General features: G+C 33.5%; 1 protein-coding gene across 1 annotated transcript in view; it reads left to right on the forward strand.

Moving 5' to 3' along the window:
- The window catches only part of LOC150077776 (uncharacterized), a 172,832-nt gene that overhangs the window by 118,500 nt on the left and 35,237 nt on the right, over positions 1 to 19,095 (forward strand). Inside the window, exon 8 of the mRNA XM_090384362.1 lies at positions 3,765 to 3,994. Within this exon, the coding sequence (XP_090240488.1) occupies positions 3,765 to 3,994 (230 nt within the window). The remainder of the gene's footprint in view (positions 1 to 3,764; positions 3,995 to 19,095) is intronic.

A 19,095-nucleotide genomic window follows, 5' to 3' on the forward strand; every position in this document is an offset into this window, starting at 1 on the left:
AGTTAGACGAGAAAGGACATATCATATAATGATTGACACGAAGGTCACGTGGTACAGTTGAGGTGAGAGGTGAATGTCACTCAGTAGGCGTTACTAAAAACCAACTGTGGTAGCATTCTATGTATTGCCACCGCAGTGTTCGTTTTCCCCTGAGCCAACATCAATTTACAAATCTACCCTATTTATTGTAAAGTTTACGACCACTTTTAAGAAAACCCATTTGGTTTAATAACTGTAACAAAAATGAAACAAAGACCCTCCTACGGGCCACAAGTGTTTAATTCCAAATGCTAATGCGCAATTTTGGAAGGAAGGAAACAGTATATTTGTGCGGCTGTTTAGCAGTAAATGCTTGAAAATGTTCAAAAATGCTTTTACTAATTTTTTTAAAAATTCGTTATAGGTTATTCGTTATATAAATTCGTTATTTAAAAATTCACTTCGTTATATGGGGTTAATTTTACATGTAATTTCGTTTCAAGGTGCAATGTTTTGCGAAAAAATTTGTAATATAGAGAAATTCGTTAGATAGAAGTTCGTAATAGAGAAGTTCCAATGTATTTATTTTTTTTTTTTATGATCAGTGACCTTTCACTCATCATTCACCTTCCACTGAGTCACTCAGTAGAAGGTGAATTTTGAAGTTAAACTGTTATTGAAATTAACAGAATTTTAAGTGAAGAATTAGTAAAAGAGTTGTTATCCCTAGGTTCTTGAAATGAGCTAGAAATAGCACAGTTTAATATCATCAGTATAAGAGATAATTTGAATTTTTTGAAGAAGAGGAGAGATGACAGTGGTAAAAAACAAAAAAACACACACAGAGACATTGTACTGCAAACATAGAAACAGTATTACATAAGACAGCAGAAATTGAATTATAAATTAAAATCTGATTTAGAAGGGATGTTCAAATGAAGAATAAGGTGTGGATGCTAATATCATAAAAATGCTCTCGGAATATTCAGTGCACTGGATGATTATATAGCATCAAATAGAACTGACAAATCAATATAGACAAGATCCAGTGAGAACATGTTTTTGCAGAGAGGTGTTTCAAATTACAAATATTTCTTAATTTTTAACATCTGCAAAATCAGCATTTGTTGAACAAATGCTGATTTTTTATTTGTAAGTTGTTGCATTGTATTCCATGGCTGGTTTTTTTTTTTTTTTCTAAAGTAATTTCTGCTTCAGTGCAATATAAAACTTAGTTCCTGTTCCACCAAACTTTGGATATAGTGAAGAAATGGGTCTCTTTGGATATCACATTAATAACAGTATTTTCTATCCAAGAGAATGGAGTCAAAGCAAGGTTAGATGAACATTGCAAGAACATATTCTGTGGGGAAAATGATCCGAATCTCTAGTGCAGATCTATCCAATCAGCCCTCTGTGGATCACCTGGCTGCTGGGATGCTTTGCACTGGCTTGCCTTCTGACAGCCTGGGAAAGTTTGTGTTAGAAAAAAAAATTATTTCAATTCTATATTAATAAATGAAAAATTTCTTATTCGTTTATGTAATTTAACTTTTTAAATATAACTAAATTTCTTTTTCTAAATCCATCTATGAAGTTGTTCCACATATATAACATCATAATAATAATATTTTTTAATATTTAAATTAAAAATATACAGGTAGTTCTCGACTTTACAAATTAATTCATTCCTAGTGCGCGCTTGTAAAATGAAAACTCGTAAACCAAGAATTAAATCTTATAGACATAATGTTAAAAATAGGGGTTACGTTCTCAACAATGAAATTAGTTAGCTAATTAATGTTTAAACAATGATTGATTTATCCAAAGAAATTATTTATGACTTACAAATGTTAAAGAATGTTTATTCTTCATCATCATCATCGACTAAATGCACACTCGTTGATCACTCATTGTTGGCTCGGCACTCGTTGGTTTGTTGCACAAGGAGTCATCTTCTTCAGAAATGCTTTAAGAGGCATTTGTTTCCAAGATAATCTTCTATTTTCTCTATAAATTTCAGTAGCGTACATAATCATTTTTTAATTGAACCACAAATTGCAACTAACACGATTTGCGTGTAGTAACAAGTTTATGAAGCTTAAAAAAAAAAAAAAAAAAGGAATGAAGAGAAGATTCTGAAAATTTGTTTTTTATACGATTGAAGATTTCGATAAAGGGGAAACACATTTCACCATAATAACGCAAAAAAAAAAACCGCACAATTCCCGCTGTTGGTATTTTCGCAAATGCAATAACATCGAGTTTACTACCCTTTTATAATTGCTTGTAGTAACAGAAAAGCCCAGTAAACCGGGAAGTGCAAATTGTTTTTATTGGTTTATGGTCATGACCTCCAGAAATGTGCTTTAGAAAAATGTCAAAGGCATTCAAAATTAGTTCTTATAACAGATCATATGATAACGATGAAAGTGTAGTGCATTTTAGTGATTTGAATTGGTAACTAATACAATTTGCACTATAAAAACGACCTTTTAGAGAGTTATATAGCGAAAATTTGAACTTCGAGGTCGTGGAATTACCAAAAAACAATGTGCTATTGGGTTCACATTACGATATTTTCACGATACAATGGTGTCTCTGAAATGGATTAATATTGTAAAGCTGGGTACACTATCGTGTAGCTATGCACGTGGGTTGAAATGCAGTATTTATAAATGTTTAACATTTTTTTTTGGCAATTAATGTTCATATTTTAGATTTTGTTGATACTTGATACTGTGAAAAAAAAAAAAAAACTCGTAAACCCAGGAACTCTAAAGCAAGAACTGCCTGTATATATAGTTGTGGTCTGCCAGATCTTTGAAACTTCTCAGAGTTGCCTGCTCAACATACTAATTGAATAGCCCTGCTCTAGTGCAACCAGGATATTTAGAAAACTTGGATTAAAGGTGTGTTTCATAGTGATTACTAAATCAGATTAGAAATTTTTAATATGTATAGGACAGGGAAACTTTTGGGATAATGGAATTAGGATAAATAGCTATTTTATATTTCTTGAAGTATACTAGCAGCTTACAACAAAACTTTGCTGTTTTGTCTAGGGATTTTGTTACTTGAGGCCAGTATAGCAGTGTTGTGCTGTTTCAAATTTCAGAATACCCTTTTAGTGATGATATATTTTTTAAAGTAGTTAATAGATATCAGAGCTGCAATGGCTCAATATGTTCTATGTTATATATCAATTAGTTAAGAAGCTAATTTTTAAAGTAGTGTAATACCCAAACACCTTGGCAGCAAGGTAGAATCTGCTCTACTGCTAGTAATGATAATTCTCAAGAATATTCTCAGAGAAAAAGTTGTGATAGATATGGGAGTACAGTTATATAAAACATAAGACCATAGTGTTTTCCTCCAAGGTTTAAACAATGCAAGCCAAAGGGGGAGGGGAACCAAAACTTTTTAAAGAACAAAGTCCTTTAGTAGTCCTTTACACAAGTGTGATTATGTTCAGTTACCATTGTTACCCTGGGAATTTTTTGATGCCTCACCTTCTTATGGTCATAATGTAAGATCATGGAGTATTATGTTATGACCATATAAATGTGTGTTTATGGATTGACATAATGAATTAATTATTCTACATCATAATATAGAATCTTATGGTAAATCCATCTTATAGCATATTATAGTGATCAGTTTCACTAATAGAAACTTAATTTAAGGCCTTATGTTTATGTAGTTTATCACTTAAAAATATGGATTGTTAAATGTTTTGTGCTTCTCTTGGTTGTTAATATATAAATAACTTTTCAATATTTTAGGAGCAGAAAAAACAGTTAAAGCAAAGAGAAAAAGGAAGCTTATTGTAGATGAAGTTAAAAATATTTCTGGAGAAGAGATGAAGGCTCAGCTTTCTGATACCACAGATATCGTTACAACTTTAGATCTTGCACCTCCCACTAAACGGTTAATGCACTGGAAAGAAACTGGTGGTGTAGAAAAACTTTTTGCTCTTCCTGGGCATCCAATTTTATCAAAGACATTATCTAAAGTAAGTATATTGTGTTCCCTTCTTCCCCCTTTTCATTCAGTATATTTCTAAATTTTATTCAGTATGTTTATGAATGTCACTTTTAAATTATTTTTAAAGGAATCATTTCAGTTCATCTGAGCTCAGTTATGCTCGAGGAACATTTGAAAGGTTTGTGGCCTGGGTATGAAGAATTTATTTGAGGAGTCTGATAACATGTAACTTTTCAACATAGTCCCCCTTTGGAATCAGTACACTTTTTCCATTGATGCTGCAGTTTTTTTTTTTTTTTTTTTTTTTTTTTTTTAGGAGCATTAGCAACTAAGGCCATATTGCTCCGGGATATGCGGTGGTCATTCCTTGACCTTTCCGCATCCTCCGTATTTGGTGGTGACGGGCTCGAACCCCGGTCTAATCAAGAAGCATGTGCTACGCACTGCTGCTCCTTCCCACCTGGCTACGGAGGCGCCTGATGCTGCAGTGCATTGATTCCAGCTGCAGAGAAAGTTTTCTCTTGGGCGTCCAGGAATGCATCCACTGCAGCAAGGACAGTATGTCGGTGGCAAAATGGATGCCCAGGTATTTTTTCAAATTAGGAAATAGGCAAAAGTCTAATGGGCAATATCTGGTGGATATGGGAGACGATTCAAGATTTCAAATCCACATTTACTCTTGAAATGCTGCCGTGGCAATCACAGACTTGTAAGCAGGTGCGTTGTCCTAGTGGTTTTCCTCAATGTTTATTTTTGATGTTTTCACGTAAATGCCTCACATGATCTGCATAATATGCACCTGTGGCTGTCTAGCCTAACTGAAGGTAATCCACTAGCAAAACTTCATCAGTATCCCAAAAAACAGAAACAAAAAACCTTGCCAGCAGAAGGAATTGACTTGGCTTTTGTTGGAGGTAAAGAAGAGCTGTGTTTCCACTGTTTGGACTGCTCCTTTATCTCTGGCTGAAAGTGATGGACCTATCTCTTTCATTATCACAAACCTTGCAAGGAAATTTGCTGAATCGCCTTTAAAATTATGCAAATGTTCACTTGACTTAACATCTGTGTGGTTTTGATCTGCTGTCAGCAACACATCTTGGGACCAATTGTGCTGACACTTTTTTCTAATATGCACTGCCATCTTTTATCTGTTTCCAAATAATAATAAAAAAGGTTTTAATAGATGGCAGCACAAAAATAGATTTGAAAATTGGATAAGGATGCTCTTAGCATAGTATTCAAAGTAGTCCCCTTGAAACTTAATTCTGGCCCTCCTGAAATCACTTTCTACAATCCCTTATTTTGTTACCTCTTTCTACTTTCGTTTAATTACAGAAATATTAATAAATTTCTTTCCTTTAAGTTTAACCCTTTCAGGAGGGAACATGATGATCTACTTTTTTTTTCCTAGTATGTGCTGCTATCTTTTATCTGTGTTTTCCAACTAATAATAAATAAGGTTTTAATAGGATGTTTTCTGGAATTTAGATCCAGAAATTGATGAGATTAAATTAAGTGATGGATGAATAGTTGTAGAGGATATTATTGCTTCAAAAAATATATATATATAAATAAAATAATGAAATTTAAAAAAAAAATTTTTACAGTTTTATAACAGTGAAAAACTTTATAGATAATATACTTTTAAATATTAATTTCTTCTTAGTTTTACTTGATTGCTCATCATTAAAGTTATTATCAAAAAATTATTTAAAATGAAATTATTAAAAATAAAACCAAATAAATAAAAATGGGAACAAGGAGATATGACATTGAACAACCAGGGCAATTATCCAAGACCTTGTGCTTTCGAGGCTGCTGCACTTTGCCTGTTGTTAAGAATACAAGTGTAATAAATGAAAGAATGCTGAAATATTGGTATATTTATAATGAGTTCAATTCCTTGTAAATCAAAAATTATAATAAGTAACAGGACTATTTTTGGTTACTAATTTTTACAGACTATATTCCTCCCAGATTATATTCCCCCAGGATTTCATGATCCCTTTGTCCAGTCCTGTATGAACAACATATAAATCACATCTTAACTTCTAGACTTTTCAATTCAGTTGCAGGAAGCGAGCACAGTACAATTCATTGAGATTTTTTTTTTTTTTTTTCTGTAACATTTAATATTTAAGTTATTTAGAAACATCACCGTTGTTATAGTTAAGACTTATTTGATCAAATAGAAAAATTATAAGGAAATTTCTGGAAAATTTCTAAAAATGGTACAGTGGGATCTAATATAACAAGTGAGACCAGAGTGTGAAAAAAATTTGATTTGATACCCTGGTTCACGTGATGTTTTTTTTTTTTTTTTTTTTTTTTTTTTTAGAGAGAGAGAAAAACCTTGCACCTCTGCTAACTACAGCTTTGAATGAAAGCCTTTAAGAATTCTTCCAACCATCAATGGGATTTGAACACTTATTTTTCAAATGAGTCAAAAGCAGTCAACAACTGTATTTTCACTGAGATCAACTTTTCATGGAATATAGAAGTGTTTTGCCGGCTCATATACATTATTTATTTTATTTATTTATTTTTATTATTATTTTTATTTTTTTTTTTTGCTCTTATATGCTTCTGAGGCCTTTTCTCTAAATTTACAATTAAAGGATCACATCCAGTCACACAGATAACAGTAAGATGTATCTTTATATATCTCCATTTTTATTTTTTCCAGTTTAACTTAACTTAGATTTATCTTATGTTTTACTATAACATACTTGTTTCTTAATATTGAGCATGTGTGCGTGCACGCACGCATGCGTGCGCGCACACACACACACACACACTAGATTAAGTTCTGAAGAAAAAGTTCTAAATAGTCAAAGTTGCTTAACTTTACTTAAGAAAAATGAACATATAATGTTTTTCTATATGTGAAACTTTAAATGAAATTAGCTGTAGCTCGTTAGAACTGTAATTATTTGAAAAACAAATTTTGCTGTTACATTGTTATATGATAGTCTGCCTTTCTTCTTTTTGTCTTAACTAGTTCTATGTCTAATCATTATACACTGAAAGAGACAGTGCAAATATCCTGTGAACTGTTGAAGTTTTATGCTGTATATTAGTAAAAGCTATTTAGCAAAATAGCTTTTAATTTTTAAGGGAATGTGAATATGTAATGGTTTGATATATATTTAAAGCTTTCAGTAGTATTGTTCTTGGTTATAATTTACTAGTCAAGTGGTGAAATTTTTATAGTATCTCAGAAGTCTTTGCCTATGTTAGAATTGAGACCAACACTGAATAGGTAAATCAGAAGTTTTATTGTCATATATTTTATTGCAAAGACAGTCAAGAATATAAAAACTTGAACTCTCTGTCAGGCTGATTTTCATTCTCATCATAGCACAGGTCATAACATTGTTGAGGAACACTTCCTAGACTTTATGGTATTCATTGGGTCTCTCCTCAAATCTGAAGGTTAGCCTTAATGGCTGTTATGCTTGTTAATACTCAAATGAACCATTGTCATATCAAAAAATTCTCATTTCCAGTTCTGTATATTGCATAAATAGTCTCCAGGATCACCATCATTCAATACATGCACAAGGGAGATTTTGTATGAGTTGGGAAGAACAAGCACTTCTCTGCATGAGAGGTGACAAGGAAAATTTTAATATAAAGATAAAATAACTGCCTACTTGTAATTTCATTAACATTTTAGAATTTAGGAATGACTATGGAATTAAACTGAATTAAGAATTACAATGGCCATACATTTCATTCTGCCTCTTCCACAATCATTCCTAAATTCTCAATTTTATTAAAATTAAATGTAAGCTCCTGTATGGCAGTTATTTTATTTTTACATTAAACTTTTGTTTTGTTGCCTTTATATTAGCTTGCATGTTATATCTATATTAGGAGTAGATATCCTGTTTGTGAGATATGATGTGCAGTTGATTTTGAAATCTTAACGTTGTGTTCAGTTTTTCCTTAATTGACTTTTTATCACTTCGTGAATCATCTATTCATACCAGGGATCATTTTTTGTTCTGCATTTTTCAGAGTCATCTTGTTTACAAGAACTTCCTTTGTTCCTCAGTTGTTTGGCAATGGGCACGCGGCACTAAATGTTTGGTGATAGGCACATGATGGCGTTTGGCCTAGTTTTCATGATAATTTTCAGTTGTAATAGCCCACACTGCTATGCTTACATTTTCCTTCAAATAGAACTCCCACATTTCATAATCAGAATAAATTCTTGATCTGAAAGAATAGAAGCATATAGACTGTAAAATGATGTATAATGCTTTCCATTCTATAAAAATATAGAGGTAATTAAATTTTTAATGAAGATTGTATATATAGAAACTATCAAACTAGTTGATTTATCAGAAATGAGAAACAGTAATTGGGAGGAAGTCATTTGAAAATGTGATTAGTAGGAAAAAATTCCTTAACATTTTTGTATCACCGTATTTATTTCATGATGTGTGGTTTAAAAATACATTCTCTAAATTTAAATATGAATGAGCACTTATTCTCTATTGAGGAAATAAAGATTTTAATGGGATATCAACGACCATCCACCTTTGGTGGTAGGTGTATAATAATAATAACTTATTCAAATAAGTGTTTTAAATTTCTCATCCTTTGTGTCTGCATGAGAGTCTGAGAAAGAGAGAGAGAGATAATGATGTACTGGTGATTACAAAATACTAATTCTAAAAACTTTCTATTCATGCTACACATAACAGGTTCTGACAAAGGTTAGTAATTTTTTTAACTATAAATTTTTAACATTAAAGTTTCTGTTATGTAAATAATAGTTAAAAACTTCGTTAATAATAGTATTAAATTATTATATGTGTATATATCAGATTTCAATCTGAAGCAATCTTTTACCCACACACATTGTGTTGACTTTAAAAAATTAAAACTTGCAATTCAGCTCAGTGAATAGAATATTGATAATACAACATTCTGAAAACTGCTAACTCTAAAAATCAACAAGATTTCAGAAATAATTTTTTTATATATACAATTCCTACCACATATCAAATTCCAAATAGCTATTATAAGTTTTTATCCTCTTAATGGGCAGAGGAAATTCTTAAACTTAATTTCATAGTTAGCCAGTTTTGGGCAGAGGTGTAGGGTTTTCCCTGTGCATTGTTTCAAGTTTTCATCATATAATGCATGCAGACCAACTCTTTAACATATGTTTTCTTATAATTACACAATACAAATCCGTTTAAGCCTGTATTGGAGTTGGGGCATGTATTGCCTTGTATGATAATAAAAATGATAAGTAATTAAGATTAAAGAAGTATAGTATGTACAACAATTTATAAAATTATAAAATAATTAGTAAACTGTTTAAGAAAAACCAGTATAAGAAAAGAACAGGTAGAAATTTACTTTAACCCCCTTCCCCTAAGTCCACAGAGTCTTTTTGCCTGGCCTTTCTTGAAACAAGTTAATAAAATTCCCTTTTAGTCTATTTGGAAATAGACACTGTGATACTGTGGATGTTGGAGTGGTATTATAGTTGTCTCGTTGTTTGTTTCTCCCCCCCCCCCATCTTTCTATATTGTATACCTACTTGATTCTTAAGATCCTTGGTAATAATTACAGGCTGCTCTTCTTCCTTCTCTCTCTCTCTCTCTCTCTCTCTCTCTCTCTCTCTCTCTCTCTCTCTCTCTCTCTCTCTCTCTCTCTCTGTCTGTCTGTGTGTGCGTGTACGCACACACACGCACCCGTCCTGACAGTGCACACAGTGTTTCCAACTGTTATGAAAAAATTTAGTATTTTGTGTGTGTTTTTAAAAGGTTGTGAAATGCTGATCTAGACACTCTGCACCTTAACCCTCTCATGAGCGAGTTCCCAGAACATACATGGACTTGTCCCGGTGAATTTTTTGAACATGTGCACAAGAGTTTCCAATGGCGGGGGCTATATGGAGTAGTTTCTTTGTAGAATTTTGAAGCTTTATAAATTCAAACACTTTACTTTTTAAATACTAATTTGCTTTTATTTTGACTAGATTGTCCAATCTTAGAATTAAATTATCAAAATTCATATCAGAATTAAAAAAAGAATTGTAACAAAAAAACCTTATTACTCTTTTTTTATGTGGTAATATTTTCTATCTATTTATGTCTCATGTGATTCAATTTCATTAGCTGATAGATCAGAATTCCAGAGAATTTACTCAAATTGGATAAATGATGCTAACAGGTACACATTTTTTGTTCTCCCCTCCCCAAAGATATTTCTTACTGCAATCTATTACAAACTGCATCTGCAATATGTTTCAGTATGTTAACACTGATTTGATCTCTAGATAAATTCCAATATAGATGGACACTTTATCTGAAATGACTTTGAAACATATCTACTACACTGAGCAGGTGCCTCCATAGCCAGGTGGGAAGGAGCAGCAGTGCGTAGCACACGCTTCTTGATTAGACCGGGGTTTGAGCCCATCACCACCAAAAACGGAGGATGCGGAATGGCCTTAGTTGCTAATGCTCCTAAAAACCAAACAACAACAACAACTACACTGAGCTCACATGAGAAATACATACTGTTGAAAAGGATTAATCCACAAACAGTAGAATCCATCTTATAAGTGCTTCTTAGTTTGGCATTGACAAAACTCTAGAGTAATTCAATATTTCTTTGTCAAGCTTGAATATAACAAGATGTTTCCATGGCTTGATTATTCAAAAGAAAAGGTCTGCACATTAAAAATGTAATTTATTGTACAACCTGTCATTTTCTAGAGTTATAAGTGCTGCTGATAACATGAACAATACCTTAAAGCTCATATTGAGTTCCTCCTTCCAGTTCCCGCCTCCATAGCCAGGTGGGAAGGAGCAGCAGTGCGTACACGCTTCTTGATTAGACCAGGGTTCGAGCCTGTCACCACCAAATACGAAGGATGCGGAAAGGTCAGGGAATGACCACCTCATATCCTGGAGCAATATGGCTTAGTTGCTAATGCTCCTAAAAACCAAATAACAATCCTTCCACTTCCATGACTTCTTCTTACAAAATGCTAATGTTTTTCTATGAAATAAACCAGTCTTATTGGTAGTATAGATATTCAAATAAATGAAGATATCCAAATACGGTAATGCTAAAATAATTTTTTACATTTAAATTTAGTCTACAAGACGTAGTATAATGTTTTTGTTATACTAAACAGTATAAAGTCTATCATAGCTAAATGATACACTGATAAAATGAAAAGTTAATTTCATTTATACATCATGGAAGTAATGTACAGTAATATCCCATACTTACATTACTATTCTTCACATTTTCCCACTATTTGCAGCATATTATTTTGGTTCCTTTATTTTCCAGTCAATTCTGTGGACACTCTTCCCTTTAACTTTGAAGAACTGAATTCCCCACTACCTACTATTTTTTTATTATTATTAAATAGAGTATGGAATTTCAACTTTTGTTGAAAATCATTTTTTTTAAACAGAATTATTTTGGAATACATTCAAATGACACTCTTCAACCACTGTTCTTATGCATACATGTTTGTTCTTTCATCTTATATATCTACATGTATAACATTTTGTGTTGTGTTATCTTTTTCACTTTGCAAAACCTGTACTGAATTTGTTCTTATTAGAAGATGAAATGGTAAGGAGAAAGGATGACATTTTCTGTTCATGAACAAATTTGTATTGTAGGACAGGAAGATTTACCTATTAGAATATGCTGTTGATCTGACTAGACAGTTTCTGCCAATCTCCACATTAAATACAATTTGCAAGTGGCACATTAAGATAAAGTCCATACTAGTCCACAGTCTGCATTGACATTTGCCTCTTAGTTGCTTTGGCGATTCTGTTAGTAATGATAATATATTCTAGACCTTCTTTGTTAATCTATATGCATTTCTAAAGCAGTTTCTGGTCTTCAGAGATTTTATCTTATTTGAAGCATTTACAATTTTTATGCTACTGAGAGCAGAGTGAAAGGTGACTTAGGATTGATAGGGAAGTTAGTTTTGGAGAAGCAGGGGTTTAAGGTTTTACCTCTTATTTTAATGTCTTGCTCTAATTGCAAATTATTAGAAGCCTGGTGAATAAGTTAGATAGTTTGGTAGATATCCTTTTAATTTTTGGTAGATATCCTTCACCTCTAAATTTGATTTTATTGTTTTAATTGAAACATGGCTTTCTGCAAATAATGATCTCTTTGTTTTCGTAAGGAATTTTGATTGTGGCTGTGTAGGCAGGAGAGGCAAAGTTTTAATTCTATACAAAAACAGTTAATATTTTTAATCATTATTATTCTAATTTTCAGTGTTTTGAAACAGTTGATATCCTTTGTAAACTTGGTATTTCCGCTTTGTTGGTTATTGTTGTCTATTGTTTAATTGGTTTCTATGATAATTGCTATTTGTAATGAGGTTTTAATAGCAGGTGATTTAGAACTCTTAGGGCATTCTTTTGTCTTGGCTGAGTAGTTGAAAACTGTTTCAGCTGTTGACATTTTGTTGGTTAATGATCAGCACCAAGCAGGGATGACATGTATAGGCTTGATGGTCAGAAAAATGGCAGCTCTGTTTTAACATGAAATTCTCCATGCACTGTAAACAGGTGGCAAGGAGGATCCACAATGTCCTGTTGATGACTTATTTGAACAGTGTTTGTATAATACACAGAGAAGTTGTAATCCACTGTATAAGTTGTAAGGCTGTACTTGGAATACTGTGTTCAAATATGGAGACTGGAAACTACCTAGAAAAGGCATAGAGCTTCTTGAAAGGATCTAAAGATGGGGAACACAGTTGGTGAGATCTGCAAAAGGGAATCCACATACTGATAGGCTTCTGATATGTGTGCTACGGCATTTGATAACAAGACACCTTACAGAGGACTTGATTGAGGAGTAAAAGGTGCTAAGAGGGGATAGTAAAATCAATGAATAAATTTTCAATGTTATAAATGATTCCAGAACACAGAGACATAAATTAAAATTATTGGGAAAGAGGTTTAAAATGGATTGTAGGAAGTTTGTAGCTAGCAAGTTGTTAATTACTAGTATAAGTTACCTTCGCGAGTAGTTTGAGGCCGACAGCTTGGGAAATTAAAAAGTTAACTGTATGGGTTACCTATATAAAGAACAAAAATGTATAGTTATTTTATGTTTTGGCTAGTGCAGCAAAAGCCTGGGCTTTGTTGCACCATATGGCTAATACTAATCAAAATGTCTGTGTATTTTGCTTAATTTTTGTTTTGCTAGTGCTGTTTCACATGAAGACTTGTGCAGTGTGTAATTCACTCTGTGTGACATACTGTTGTACTCACTTAACAACACTTATCTTTTCTGAGTTGCATTCACAGTTACATAGATCTCAACGTGTGTATACAAAATACTTGTAGTAGTCAAATAATAAAGTGAATCCATTTTACAGTAAATTTCTGATTATCTGGCCAATTGGTGGAGAGGGAAAGCATGGATAATTAAAAAATGTTGATAATCCAAAAGTATTTAATTTAACTGGCACTCGGTTTTTTTACCCCTTTTTAATTTTAATTAAACATACATAAGAATGACTTCTAATCATAAAGTCTGTCCATATATATGGTTATAAATGTATAAAGTTACAGAGCAATAAAAAGTACTGAAGCCTATAACAGCTACAAATTGATCTGTAATAGTGCCACAGAAAAGGTTAGGCTGGCAGAGGCAGATTATGAGAAATCACTAGCAAAGAGTGGGGATAAGAGATTCTTCACATATATAAATGCAAAGAAGGGAAAGACAAATCAGATTGGACCCTCATGTAATGGATGTGAGATAGCATTAGATACCCCAGCTGATGTTGCAGTTGAACTCAACATTTAGTTTGCATCAATATTTACAGAAGAAAAACCCTTTATGTCAATGAGAAATTATGGTTGTGAAATTGAAAAATATGTTAGTCATTAATGATATTCAAATTTCACATGATTATTTAATGAAAAAATTTTCATGCCTACAGGTGAGTAAAGCTCCTGGGGAGCATTACCATATTTTTTAGCATTAGTAGAGGCACATGATGCAAGAAAGAAAGCTTATACAGCATCAGCCAAAAAAAAAAAAAAAAAAAAAAACCCTTCCCGTTTCACTGATCCATTCATTCCAAATGTTTGTTTAGTTCTGCCTTCAATTTATTTAAGCTATCAGCTTTCACAACAGATGGAAGTTTGTTCCAGCAGTCAACTACCTGCTGCCTGAAGCCAAACTTCCACACATCTATCCTACAGCTGTCTTTCCTCAGTTTGGATCTATGCCCCCTCAGGTTTGTAATATGAACAAGAGGAAGAATTCCATCAGCATTGAGCCTGCTCAATCCATTCAAGGCCTTATACATCTCAATCAGATCACCTCACAGGTGCCTAGTCTCCAGAAGCTGCAATTTGCAGAACATAAGTCTTTCTTCATAACAGCACCCCTTTGTTCCCTTCACCATTCTTGTTGCCCTTCTCTGTACTCATTCTAACAACTCTACATCCTTCCTAAAATGACGCTTCCAGACCTGTACGCAGTAATCTGTATTAATTGAAATGTATTAGTGCCACAGAAAAGGTTAGGCTGACAGAGGCAGATTATGAGAAATTGCTGGCAAAGAGTGGGATAAGAAATTCTTCACATATATAAATGCAAAGAAAGACAAATCAGATCGGACCCTTATGTAATGGACATGGGATAGCACGGGTTGATAGCATATACCCTATAATTTTAAGGGACGTGGCAAGTGAGTGCATTGAACCATTAAGGCTGATTATGAGAGCATTACTGGATTCAGGACAGATTCTGTTGGATTGAAAAAGTGCCAATGTATCTCTAATACATAAGGATGGCTCTAAGAGTGAAGTTATCGACCGGTCACTCTAACTTCAGCAGTAAGGAAAATCATTGAGACAGTGAGTGATCAAGGGTGGAATTCGGGATCATTTAGATAGAAATAGAATTCTCAAAGATACACAGCATGGTTTTGTAAAGCAAAAATCATGTTTAAAAAATCTGGTTAGCTATTTTTACAAGGTCACTCATGAGCTGGATTTAGGGAATAATTTCGACATTGTGTATTTAGATTTCAGCAAAGCATTTGACTCAGTCCCACATGAGTGGTAACTTTACAAGCTGGAACAGGTTGGAATCACAGGGAAAATCCTTAGGTGAATAGTAGGGTGGCTTCAGGGCACGAGGCAGAAAGTTGTGATAAATAGTTATTCCTCAGATTTGGTTAATGTAAGAAGTGGGGTTCCCCAAGCATCATTATTGGGACCACTTGTTTTTGATTTTTTTTAATAACATCAATGAAGGGATAGAGGATGCGATTTATAAATTTGCAGATAATGTAAAGATTGGTATAGTAGTTAATGATCTTCACCAAGCGGAGCGGAGATGATTCTTCAGAGGGACCTAGATAGACTTCAGGGATGGTCAGAAAAGTGGCAGCTATTTAATTCAGCAAAATGCAAGTTCTTACACCTGAGGAACAGTAATCCAAAAGTAACTTATACATTTGATGGAGTTGAACTAAAGCCAGTAGTGGAGGAAAGGTGTTACAATACAGTCAGATATGAAGTTCTCCGAACATTATAGACAGGTTGCAAGGAAGGCCCATGGTTTCCTATCAATGATTTATCAAACATTTGCTAGTAGAGATAAGGATGTCGTAGTCCCATTATATAAGGCTATTGTTAGACCAAACTTGGAATACTGTGTTCAAGTATGGAGACAGCACCTAAAAATAAAGGCATCAAGCTTCTTGAGAGGGTACAAAGATGAGTAACTTGCCTGGTGAGATCCGCAAAAGGGCGTCCATATGAGGAAAGACTTCAAATATGTGGGTTGCACAACTTGGAAACTAGGCCCTTAGAGGAGACTTGATTGAGGTGTGTGTGACTCTGAGCGACAAAAGTAAAATGAATGTGGAAGAAATTTTCATGGTTATAAATGATTTTAGAACTAGGGGCCATAAATTTAAGTTATGGGGGAGAAGTTTAGACTGGATTGCAGGAAGTCTTATTTTAGTCAGCGGGTTATAAATTATGGGAATAAGTTACTTACATGGGTGATTGAGGCTGATAGTTTTGGGGAAATTCAAAGGTCAGCTGGATAACTGGTTGGAGGGAAATGCATAACTTTTCTATTTCCCTTTCTTTTATTTATTAATTATTTATTTTATATACAATTTTTTTTTTTTTTTTTTTGTTTGGTTAATGCAGCATAAGCCTTAGGCTTCCTTGCACCATATGGCCATTCTTCTCTTCTTCCATTCACATAGCTCCCTGAGGAGCTGTTGTGGTCACCAATAAATTCCTCCACCTGCATTGATCATGTGCTCTACGAGTGGCATCACAAAGTGTCATGCCCAGAAGTTTACTGATCCCATTCTTCCACCTAGTTGCAGGTCTTCCTCTTCCCTTGATTTTTCCTTCCATTACATTCCTCAACAGAAATTTTTCCCTTCTTACTATATGACAAAAAAAAACTTGAGTTTTCTTTTGTTAATGCTATGAAGAAGAATTTTAGGCCTGCCAATTACTAATACTAATATCACCAAGAAAGTATACATGAAGAACTGTTAAGTTCCAGTAAGTAAAATTATAAGTTAATAAAAAGATAGGAGTACTTGTGCTTTACTTTTTTTTATACTTTGTCATGTTTTTCCTTATTATTGATTTTATTCATAACATTGCTCTACTTTTGCTAATTGGAATTCTTAACTTTAATTGCAGGTTATTTCATTTACAGTCAGTTCTGCTATAACGTGGTACATGTGTTCCTAAAAATCTCAGTGTTATGGTATATTGCACATTAAAAATAACAGGGCTTATGGGGAAAATAGGGATAGGGGCTGAGCACTCAAAAAAAAAAAAAAAAAAAAAAGTTCAATCTGGTAAGAAACACTAAAAAAAGTTAGAAATACAATAAAATTGCTAACACAGGTTTAAACATCTTAAATTTCTAATAAATAAATAAATATAAAAGTAAATATAGCAGTTTACCTTAACAAGATATGAAGTTTGTTTGATTGATATTTCTGTTCACTGACATTTTAAAAAAAAATTTTTTTTTTATTATAAAATTTAAAACAGTAAAAAAGATAAGCAATCAATAAGGATGAACACGGAACGCACAAATTGTACAAGTGAGACAAGTTTATGAAGCTTAAAAAATAGGAACGAAGAGAAGATTCTGAAAATTTATTTGTTTTTTACATGATTGAAGATTTCATGGAAGGGGAAACACATTTCACCATAATAACTTAAAAACCTACAGAATTCCAGTTATCAGTATTATCGCAAATGCAGTAAGATCGAGTTTACTACCCATTTATAATTAGATTGCATTAACAGAAAAGCCCAATAAACCAGGGCCTGCATTTTTATTGTTTTATGGTAATGACCTCCAGAAATGTGCTCCTCTGCTCACGCCTCACAAAATTTCTGTGCAAACAGAAAAATGTGAGCTCCTGAAAACAGGAGTTGGCCTACAATATCACGTGTTATCTTGTGAATACAGCTGTTTTTTTTGTTTGTTTGTTTTTTAGGAGCATTAGCAACTAAGGCCATATTGCTCCGGGAAATGCGGTGGTCATTCCCTGACCTTTCTGCATCTTCCGTATTTGGTGGTGACGGGCTCGAACCCCGGTCTAATCAAGAAGCGTGTGCTACGCACTGCTGCTCCTTCCCACCTGGCTACGGAGGCGCATGAATACAGCAAATGACAACAGTGTCTCTCCGACAAATACAACTATAGTAAATGGGAAATATAGCTCTCACACCTTTGATGTTTGATATTTTTTAAGCTTTGTAAACTTGTATGTATTGCTGTGCAGGTCGCTACTTTCAGCTCGGTGCCGGGTTTTACGTTCACCTAGTGTTACTCGTAGACGAAATCGCGCATGAGCCAACACGAAAATCGCATTATACTCGCATTGCTCTCTAATATATCAGTCACGTTGGATCAAATTTGCGTTGCAATAATGTGCATTATAGCAACTTGACTGTACTTTTTTTTTAATTTTAGCCAGAGCACCGTATAGTTTGTTACATCTTTGAGCAACTGATTGGAAAAGGTAATTTCTCTCCATTATAGTTCTCTGTGGTGGCAGTGTGCTGTTTTGCCACTTGTCAATTTAGAGAAATCTGAGTTTCAAATTACATCTGAAACTGGAGAAATTCTTAAAGGCCTTTTTCTATAGACATTACACGTTGGAGCGATAGTGCCTAGGATGTTGATAATCTGAAAACATTACAACAACAATAACCACATAAGATCAGAGTAGTTTACAAGCTAGAGACTACAAAAATGTCGTTCTTGTAGTCCCTTAAAAGCTTTGTGTCCTTAAAAGTTATGGACTCTTAAGAACACAAAGCTATTAGCATTACTCCATTTTGGTTTTGAAAATATTGTATACAGCTACTTCTTTATCTTTATTTGTTCCTTTTACAAATTTTAATTAATTGAATATGTGTTTTATGTAACAGAAAAAAATTGCAAAAGAACCAATTCACAATATCATTTATCAAATGTGGTATATAACAGAAAGTAGAATATCTGTTCAGATAACTATTATTCATTTTCACAATATCTTTGTAAAAGCTGTATGACGTCGATTATAGAACTGGTATTCTTTATTGTACTTAACAGCCCTAACAACCAATCAGATTTCTGTCATAATGGATAGCAGCTGATTTTAATCAGATATTTTATAAGATATCAGAGAAGGCACCGATTTCACATGCAAAAGTGGAAAAACACGAGAACAGCTCCAAAGAAAATGCAAATTGCCATAGCATGCAAATTGCAAAAATCGTGGTACCCACGATTTTTGATGCCATGGCTACGATTGTATTGATTTGATTCTGTAATTTTGTGTTTACAATATGTCATGTTGTGTTAATTCTAAATATAGGTATACCACTTTCATTAAAATTTGTTTAGAGTTTGCCAGTCCACTGAGCCATCTGATATCAAATGTCTGGTAGAGAGGAAGGCTATGTTTGTCAGTTGTGATGTTTTTAAGAGCAGAGCCAGCTTTGTGACCTATGGGACTATCCAAAGAAGACCAGCTTTCCTTCTCTGATAATCAAAAGACATCTCCCCCCCCCCTACTTCTGACACTTCTCTCGATGC

Source organism: Mastigoproctus giganteus, chromosome 11 (genome assembly GCF_048544385.1).
Source record: "Mastigoproctus giganteus isolate SK-2022 chromosome 11, ASM4854438v1, whole genome shotgun sequence".
Lineage (NCBI taxonomy): Eukaryota > Metazoa > Arthropoda > Arachnida > Uropygi > Thelyphonidae > Mastigoproctus > Mastigoproctus giganteus.